Source organism: Micromesistius poutassou (genome assembly GCF_964030765.1).
Source record: "Micromesistius poutassou genome assembly, chromosome: 24".
In the NCBI taxonomy this organism is placed as follows: Eukaryota; Metazoa; Chordata; class Actinopteri; order Gadiformes; family Gadidae; genus Micromesistius; species Micromesistius poutassou.
Window position 1 is genome coordinate 2,980,976 of NC_140294.1, and position 10,518 is coordinate 2,991,493.

General features: G+C 43.6%; 1 protein-coding gene across 1 annotated transcript; it reads right to left on the minus strand.

Annotated features, from left to right (window-relative positions):
* Window positions 1-246: 246 nt before the first annotated feature.
* LOC311369774 (uncharacterized protein) lies at window positions 247-9,689 on the minus strand (the record flags this gene model as incomplete). Its single annotated transcript, XM_084487979.1, has 3 exons — window positions 247-1,877; window positions 6,055-6,088; window positions 8,076-9,689. 3 exons carry the CDS (start codon window positions 9,687-9,689, stop codon window positions 247-249), a joined length of 3,279 nt encoding a protein of 1,092 aa, XP_084344105.1.
* Between the last annotated feature and the right edge of the window lie 829 nt (window positions 9,690-10,518).

Consider the following 10,518-nt stretch of genomic DNA (forward strand, 5'->3'; position numbering starts at 1 on the left):
ATTGTATAGCAGAAAACCTTTAAAAACATGAAAAAGAGACAATGAAGAACATAATGTTATCTAATGATTTACAAGGGGTTATAATTTATAATAGTCAGGGCTCACTTCCTACTGAATTTCTCATTGTTAAATGACAGCAGTACAACTTAATGCAGTTCCCTCAGATCTCACATGGTAGAAATTCTAATTCAGGAAACAACATTAGTTATTTTGGTTGTTTGATTATTTTATTATCAAACAAAGGTCCTAGTCTGTTTGATTGACAGGTGAGATGATCAGGGGGGCAGAGTTGTTACCTTCATAATTATTGCCACCTGGGCAGAGGATTGGATAGAGAGGCTCAGTAAAGGTGCAGCCAGTAGCAGAGTAGATATGAACCCTGGCTTCCACATCATAGAAGGAGACCAGACCCTCAGCATAATCAACAAACACCCCCACCTTCTGGAGCTCAGCTCTCAGAGGGAGACGGACAGCAGGGTTATCATTAAATACCAACACATCTTTGTAAGATAAAAGTGTCCAGTAACCCGTCTCAGGGGTCTCTATAATCCAACCTATTCTGTTGATGGACTCTCTGACCACTCCTAAACACCATTGGGTCTTGTCTTTAACCTGGACCTCAAAGTAAAATCTACCTGAGGAGAAGCTCTGCCTTGTAAGAACACATAGTCCCTGTGTAAATCTCTTAGGGTTGTCTGGGAGTTCCTTCCATACACCTCCATCATGTACTTGTTTCCCATCCTCAGACAGGATGAGCTTGGGATAAGCTGTATCAGGATCCAGAGTCACATCTACTTCATACTGCTGGACCCTCTTCAATTCAGCATCACCACACAGCTTCTTCATCTCCATGTTCAGTGTCTCCTCCAGCTGATCCAGGGATCTCCTCAAGGTCCCTACGTATGACGGAGGACGGACCTCCACCGTCGTCCAGTCCCTGGTGGGTGGAGGATTCTTCAGGGACCTGAAGGCCTGGAGGAAGTGGAGGTGGTCTTTAGTGTGTGAGAGCTGCTTCATCTCTGAGTTTCTATTGGTCAGATCTTCTATTTCCTGCTCCAGCTCTTTGATGAGGATTTCAGCTTCTTTCTCTGTGGATTTCAGTCTCTCTGTAACCATTTGGTTGAGATCATCCCAGCACTTTTCAATACAGCGCATCAGAGCAGTGAGGACCTGCAGACCATCGGCTATCTCTCTGTCTGCGTCTGCTTTGCTGCGTTTAACTGTGTCTTTAATCTCCGGAATATTTTTTTGTCTCTCCTGGATCATCTGCTGAAGTTCAGCCTCTATCTTCCCCAGCTGGGCTGTCTTCACTTCATATTCCTCCTTTAGAGGTACAACAGGATGGGACTTGTGGTCTGTCTCTGTGCAGAACTGACATACACACACCTGTTCAGTCTTGCAGAAGAGTTTCAGTAGTTGATTGTGTTTTTTACACATCCTGTCTTCCATACGGTCCATAGGTTTGTCCAGAAGATGTCTCTTCAGGACTGGTACTCTCTGATGTGGCTCCAGGTGGGTTTGGCAGTAAGAAACAAAACACTCCAGGCAGGACTTCACAGCCTTCAGCTGGGTCCCAGTACAGACGTCACAGGGAACTTCTGCTGGTTCAACACAAGGCTGCTCTTTTACTCGTTCAGTTGTTCTAAATTGAGCTGCCATCTCTGATAAGAGGATATTGACACATAGATGAGGTCTAGTGTGGAAAAGCTTGTTGCAAACAGGACATTTGTACTCTGCTTGTTCATCCCAGAACTTTATAATACAGGTTCTGCAGAAGTTGTGTCCACATGGTGTGGTAACTGGGCTGCTGAACACATCCAGACAGATGGAACACGAAAAGTTCTCTTCAGACTCAGAAGTGTTAGCAGAGGCCATTCCTAGATACAGGTGACAAGGTTAATGTATTGAGCAAGTCCATTATTTTCATAATTAAATAACAGGAAGAGAGGTTTTAACTTCTATTAAAGTTGTGCTGTTTTACTCACCTTGTTGTCTAGTCTTGTCAGACTATTTGTTCCAAAATGCGTTTGATTTTCCTCGTGACAGAGAGGACTGCTTCCATGTCGGATGGATTTGGTTTCTGGGAATGTTACGTTTTGTTTCCTGATCAAGACGTCCTCTCCTCTCCTCCCCTAACACCTGGCTCCTCCTCTAACACTCGTCTCATCCCCTAACACCTGGCTCCGCCCCCACAGACACACAGTTCACTGATGTTTCAACATTTGGGCACATCCATTTATGTTGTAGGCTACTTCAAATGCATTGATGTGTGTTCATATATGTTCAATCTTTAAAATACATAACACAGACCAAGAGATGGTGCAAAACCGGATACATTCTGGTGATTTAATGGTGATTTGCCACTGTAACTGTGATTAAGAGCTATACAAAAACTAGCTCTGGTATTTTCTCTGGTACAGTCTTCATAGAAACATCCCTCTACCTGTGTATCCAGTTTATATGTGCTATTATGGATTTTGATAAAATATTGAGTTGAAACTAGTAGTTATATAAGGCTCATCTCTCAGACTCTAACCTCATAAAACAGCTGCATCACATGACTTACGGTAGGGAAGACGAACCAGAACAACAAGTTCACTATTCAGAGACATCACACTCAATGCCAGTAAAGAGACAGTCAAAAAACTCTCAAATGTGCCGTGGCATTTAACAGTGTCTAATTTTAACTGGTGGTGCATTATGGGTAGCTTTTACGTGCCAAGGACAAATAGTGTGAAAATCTGAAGTGATGAACGACTAGTATCCCTAGTTTAGTTCTAGTTGTTATTTTAGGGTTATCAAGGTGTGATTGAGCAAAATTATATTCCATTAATCCATTGCAGTCTTACATCATTTCAATCCATGGATTTCCTTCTATTCCTTCAAACCAACTCAAAGGGTGGAGTCTGCTTTCCCTCCTGGCTCCGTAGCCAAACAGGTGACCAATCACAGTACACTCACCTTATGGTACGGATCAGCTGAATCAAGCTACACAGTTATTACAGAACTAGACAATTAAAGACCTTTCTACCTGTGTTGTCTGAACAGCCATATGAAACTCAACAACAATAACTGGACCTTCTCTTTGTGACTCTTTCAATGCAGCCATTAGTTTGGTTCAAAATGATGAGAAATGCTAGCCTGGAAATCCAGACCCACATCTAGAAAGCTGTTGGGTCTGGCAATGAGTAATTAAAATGGCCCAACTCGATGGGCGGAGCCAAGCGTGCATTTGAAAATATCACTGCATGCAATTGGATAACACTACAACCAATCAGAAGAATACAATGGTTGAGGTATCCAGACCAGCAGAGCTAACCAATAGATAAGCCTTGATAAGACAACGCAACGCTTTTGGCCCGCCTATAACAGAACATCGATGCGATTGGTTAATGTTCTGGGCCAGGGCAATCAGGGAGTGAGTTTATTACTCGTTCCCATAGTGACTCGCTGAGCAAATTCAAATTGTGCTCTCGCGAGAACTCTGGGTTTCCAGGGTGGAGAAATGCTCCAGGGTCTAAAGAACCCGTCCAAAACCCATCCACCCATGACATAATCAAGCAGAATCATTTTTATTCATTTATAAACCGATAAGCCCACAGCGAAAAAAGGAGAGAATAAGAATCACATTATAAACAATAGGGTTGCAGTAATGAAGTAACTTGTGGTCAAGTTGCAAAGTGAAACTAAACACGCTGTTGGAGCTGGTCCCAACCCACTATCAGAATGTTAAAAATGCATTCTGGCTGACGTCTGATAGACGTTAATTTTCCATTGAGGGGCGGGGCTTGATTGCAGATCAGCTTTTCACCATCTCTGGGGTGGAGCCAGAACATTTGATTGACATAACCTGATTACCCGAAACTGCCAGTATCAGTTAACGCATGCAATAGCATGTGTTTAATAGAGGGCCATTTGAGTGCATATTAACATACGTTTTTAAAATGTTATGCATTTAAGATGAAATTTTGACCAGGATGAATCCACATCACTACTATGTAACCCACTACATCACCTTTCATCCAAAAAGAAACAAAACCTTTTGTGATGATATGATGTCATCATATTAGCTTCTTTATTTCCCTGTTCCACACACACACACACACACACACACACACACACACACACACACACACACACACACACACACACACACACACACACACACACACACACACACGTCACCATACCAACAACTCAGCATGAAACCAAAGTCAGTCAGTCAGGTCAGGCTCTCTCTCTCTCTCTCTCTCTGAGTGTAACCCCACGTGTCACGGTGAACGGAAGAGTATATAGCGAAAAGGGGGGAGAGCAAAAGAGAGAGAGAGAGACACACAGACAGACAGAGGGAGTGAGAGATGAATCAAACCAACTAAATCATTGACTCCTTGAAGGCTAGTAGCTAGGCTAGTATTTAAGCCCCTAAACCCTAAGCCCTCTACAGGACAAGGAAACACCCCCTAAAAGCCCAGAGGGAAGGAACCCTGGACCGACCGATAATAAAATACCTTAGTGGACGTTATGACGCTTCAGACAACACAACATTTAACACAAATGAGGGTGAGATGGTTAGCAAGGAGGTCGCTCATCAATGAGTTGTTGTGGGTTTCCTTTGGGCGCCGCTCCTCCCAAATTCTCCCAAACATTTTATTTTGCTCGCTTTGAGCTCGCTGGAAAGGCCATGTCTGCTGGTGGTGTGCTGCGCTGCACACGCTACTTATATTTGAGTTAGTTTTTTCGTTTTAATAAACGGTGACTCAACGATTCCAGGAATCCTTTGGGTGATTTGAATCTCTAGTCCCTGGTGGCTCGACCGGTAGAGCTTGGCAGTTGGTGCCGCGCCCTCAGAGAACCACAGAACGGCCCGTAGTTCAGGAAGGAACTGAATTCATTAATTCATTCAGGACTTTTAATCGATCATTCAAGCAGACATCTTTTCTACACCGTTTATAGATCGGTTTGCATTATTTCTATTCGCTGACTCCCTGTCTAGGTGAAACACCTGCTGTTGCAGGCATCACCTCTGATTGGCTGATAGGGTGACCCGGTCCCCTGCTGTTGCAGGCATCCCCTCTGATTGGCTGATAGGGTGACCCGGTCCCCTGCTGTTGCAGGCATCCCCTCTGATTGGCTGATAGGGTGACCCGGTCCCCTGCTGATTAGGCGCTGATGCGACACACCTGTCCTCCTCTTATTGAAGCTGAACTGAAGGGGCGTTCACAGGGGAGCCGGCAGCCCTGCAGCCCCACAGTGAACCAGGACTGTTGAGGGGCTCAGGGGACCCGGTTGGTTGGTTTGTTTAGACTCCTCGTCCAGAGGATCCCCAATGTCCTCCCTGAGCAGCCCAGACCTGGGCCTTCATCTCACTGGACGCTCTGGATACAAACACCTGCTAATGGTCGTATTGTGAGGTATAGTTTGGCTCACATGATCTTCTATAGTTGTAGGTGAGAAGGTTTAGGAGCCAGACAGAATAGCAACATACAACAAGTTTTGTTTTTAATACCTGGCCACGATTTTGTATAGCACAAAAGAGCTGTCAACAATTCAACGCTTTCCTCCTCTTATCTCATCTCATTCGGTGCAGGTAGTTCTTCCTGCAAAGTGTTTCACATTCTTCCTCCTTTTTAAATGGAGTATGTACACCGGGGGTGATTCCCTAAACCACGCGGTCGGTGGCTTGTCCAAAGCGTGTGACGTCATCACTCAGCCAGAGTTCAGCACCTTGGAGAGCGACAGCGGAAGACGTCTCCCACTCTGTCTGCTGCGGCTGTCCTCGACACACCCGCCACCAAGCCGACGCCATATACACGTTGCATTCATTTAACACCTCCTTGTTATTCAACGATGCAATTTGAATAATACTGTGTGTGAATACGAGCCTGCAGACGACTTCTTACCTGAATGGCTGATCAAAAGAAAGAAAGAAAGTGTAACATATGGGACGCTAGGACCCAGGTCACCAGGTGGGGAACCTAGCAACAGCAGCCTCACAGTACATGAGACTAGGATCTCGCGGGACTTTGCAAGTCCACGTTTGTTCTCGTAGCTCACCCTCGTCCATGCTCCTGTTGCCGGCGTCGCAGGTCTGAGAAGAAAAGAGGTACAAACACTTTTCTGGGTCTATATGCTTGTGTTTAATGTTGAGTTTAGATTATTTACCTCTCCTTGCATTCTTAGTGTGTCGGTTGGTGCCATGAGGGTTAAACTGCATTGTACCTCGTACCTGTAGGCCTTACCTCGTAGCAGTTTAAGGTGGGAGCTACTAATAATGTCCACCTAATATGATGTTGCCACCCGTCTGCTGCTGTACATTTGGTGGTTTATTTAACTTTGTATTTCCTGTTATATTTGTAGATATTAATCATCAGCACTTTATGACAAGCAGCATTAGCTGTCCCAGTCTCTCTACTGTATTACCTGGATGCGCTACAGCTTAGCTCAAAGCAGGTACGAGAGACTGGGCATGGGTATCATCTGGGTCAGTTTTAATAATACTGTTGAATTTCTTGTAATGTATTTATTCTGTCTTGTAGGCTGAACTGGCGACACATGTCGGCAGGGCAGCCACTGTTCTCTCCTCCCAGAAATCCTTATAATTAGTGTCTCCATTTTTGTTTTTGTTTTGTTGCGCTTACCTTGATAGTTGTGACCATCCACCTTTCCATGGTGTCGTAGAATTTAATGTTTGCTCTGGAAGTGTGCAGTGCCTTTGAGCCTTTAAGTATACAGTGTTTTGAGCTGTTTAAGTGTGCAGTGCCTTTGAACCTTTAAGTGTGCAGTGTCTTTGAAGTGTGCAGTGCCTTCGAACCTTTAAATACATAACAGTATTCACCTGGTTATGTGTGTGTCCAACTCTAGGTATCAGCCTTATCAAATACAAAAGTATTGATTTTATTGTTGAGGGGATATTGTTAAAATAAACTTTATTTTTGTACAACTTCAAGCGCCTCTGCTTGTCCTTGCCCTAATAGGTATTAACCTGAGTGGGGAGTGGTTGCTGTAAATTAGTCACACTGCGTGTAGTCCAGGGTCTCTCCCCTTTAAAGAGAGTGGCGTTGTCATACACAAGTAATACTAGTGCAGGTCACAAAAGAAAGAAAGAAAGAAAGAAAGTAGTTTGTACCTTAATCATGCGATGGAATGAAAAAAGAGAATCATGTCTCACAATATTAACTAAATTGTAAAATTTGATTTACTTCAAAATAGTAGAATTAGGGGACACAAAGACAGTTCCGCCCCTCTGTGGTGATACCCACTCCCGCCACTGGGTGTCGCTCATATCACTGATTATGGGAATGCTGCTTGTATGCGCCAGGGCACAGGTAGTAGACTATAGATAGCAAAGACAGGTCAAAAGGGTATTTACACACATGTAATGTGTATACAAGACGATAATTAACACTATCCTGGATGAGTTAGAAAGGAGAGCAGAGATAGGAGAGAGGAGGAAGAGAATAGAGGAAGGAGAGAGGAGAAACTAAGATGAGAGGATGGAGAGGAGAGAAGAGCTGACAAGACAAAGTCACGGTACTCACACACATGAGGAGAATCTTTACATGTAGTCACTCTTTGTGTAAGTGTGTTACAGATGTTGGGTTGTTGCATGGTGGACATTAAAAGTAAATCCACTCATCAGCAGTTTTTCCATTTTTATTGAAATCAGAAAAGTCATACATTCATACATTTTATTGTGTCATCATTCATGATTCAGAAGTAAAGTAATGATTTGATTAATATGATGCACATCAATCCCTGAAACTAGTTATACATAACTGCAACCATCAACAATTGCATAGCAGTAAACCTTTAGAAACATGAAAAAGCGACAATGAATAGAGAATATAATATAGATAATATAGAATATAATGTTATCTAATGATTTACAATGGGTTACCATTTATAATATTCAGGGTTAATTTCCTAATGAATTTTTCCTTGTTAAATGACAGCAGTACAACATTAATGCAGATCTCTCAGATCTCACATGGTAGAGATTCTAATTCAGAAAACATTAGCTGTTTTGGATTGTTTGATTATTTAATTATCAAACAAAGGTCCTAGTCTTTTTGATTGACAGGTGATATGATCAGGGGGGCAGAGTTTATGCCTCCATAATTATAGAGACATGGACCGAGGAATGGATAGAGAGGCTCACTAAAGGTGCAGCCAGTAGCAGAGTAGATATGAACCCTGGCTTCCACATCATAGAAGGAGACCACACCCTCATCATAATCAACAAACACCCCCACCTTCTGGAGCTCAGCTCTAGGAGGGAGAAGGACAACAGGGTCATCACTAAATACCAGTCCATCATTGTTGAAATAAAGAGTCCAGTAACCCGTCTCAGGGGTCCTTAAGGTATAACGTTTTCTGTTGATGGACTCTCTGGCCACTCCTAAACACCATCCAGTCTTGTCTTTAACCTGGACCTCAAAGTAAAATCTCCCTGAGGAGAAGCTCTGCCTCGTGAGAACATATATTTTCTGTGTAAATCTCTTAGGGTTGCCTGGGAGATTCTTCCTTACACCTCCATCATGTACTTTGTTCCCATCCTCAGACAGGATGAGACTGGGATAAGCTGTATCAGGGTCCAGAGTCACATCTACTTCATACTGCTGGACCCTCTTCAGTTCAGCAGCATCACGCAGCTTCTTCATCTCCATGTTCAGTGTCTCCTCCAGCTGATCCAGGGATCTCCTCAAGGTCCCTACGTATGACGGAGGACAGACCTCCACCGTCGTCCAGTCCCTGGTGGATGGAGGATCCTTCATGGATCGGAAGGATCTGGAGGGGGTCTGGAGGAAGTGGAGATGGTCTTTAGTTTGTGAGAGCTGCTTCACCTCTGAGCTTCTATTGGTCAGTTCTTTTATTTCCTGCTCCAGTTTTTTGATGAGGTCTTCAGCTTGTCTCTCTGTGGACTTGAGTTTCTCTTTAACCGCTCGATGGAAATCATCCTCGCACTTTCTAATGTGGCGCTTCAGAGCGGTGAGGACCTGCACACCATCGGCTATCTCTCTATCTGCGTCTTTTTTGCTTAATTCTACTGTGTCTTTAATCCCCTGAATCATTCGTATTCTGTTTTGGATCATCTGTTGAACTTCAGCCTCTATCTTCCCCAGCTGGGCCATCTTCACTTCATACACCTCCTTCAGAGGTACAACAGGATGTGACCTGTGGTCACCCTCTGTGCAGAACTGACACACACACATCTGTTCATTCTTGCAGAAGAGCTCAAGTAATTGATTGTGTTTCTTACACATCCTGTCTTCCAGACGGTCCATAGGCTCGACCAGCCGATGTTTCTTCAGGCCTGCGACTCTCTGATGTGGCTCCAGGTGGGTCTGGCAGTAAGAGGTGAAACACACTAGGCAGGACTTCATGGCCTTCAGCTGAGTCTCAGTACAGACGTCACAGGGAACTTCTCCTGGTTCAACACATCGCTGCTTTTTTAACGGTCTAAACTGAGCAGCCATCCCTGATAAGAGGTTATTGACCTGTAGATCAGGTCTAGTGTGGAAAGTCCTATTGCAAACTGGACATTTGTACTGGACTTGTCCATCCCAGAACTTATTAATACAGGTTCTGCAGAAGTTGTGTCCACATGGTGTGGAAACTGGGCTGCTGAACACATCCAGACAGATGGAACATGAAAAGTTCTTAGACCAGGAACTTTTAGCAGAGGCCATCCTAGACACAGACGACAAGGTTTATGTATTGAGCAAGTCCATTATTTTCAGAATTCCATAACAGGAAGAGAGGTTTTAACTTCTATCAAAGTTGTTCTGTTTTACTCACCTTGTTGTGGTTTCTGTCTGTCAGGCTATTTGTTCCAAAATGGTTTTATTTTCCTCCTGAAAGAGAGAACTGCTTCCACGTCGGATGGATTTGGTTTCTGGGAATGTTAAGTTTTGTTTCCTGATCAAGATGTCCTCTGCTCTCCTCCCCTAACACCTGGCTCCTCCCCAACGGATACATAGTTCACTGATGTTTCAACATTTGGGCACATTCATTAACTGTGTGCACTACTTCAAATGCATTGATGTGTGTTCATATATGTTCAATCTTTAAAACACAAAACACAGACCAAGAGATGGTGCAAAACCAGATACATTCTGATGATTTAATGGTGATTTGCCACTGTAACTGTGATTAAGAGCTATACAAAAACTAGCTCTGGTATTTTCTCTGGTACAGTCTTCATAAAAACAACCATCTACCTGTATATCCAGGTTATATGTGCTATTATGGTTTTTGATTCAATATTATGTTTAAACTGGTATATATATAAGGCTCAACTCTCAGACTCTAACCTCATAAAACAGCTGCATCACGTGACTCAGGGTAGGGCAGACGAACCAGACCAACAAGTTGACGATTCAGAGACATCACAGTCAATGCCAGCGCAGAGACAGCAAAACAAACCTAAAATCTGCCGTGGCATTTAACAATTAAACACATTATCACTGGTGGTGAATTATGGGTAGCTTTTACATGCCAGGGAAAAACAGTGTGAAA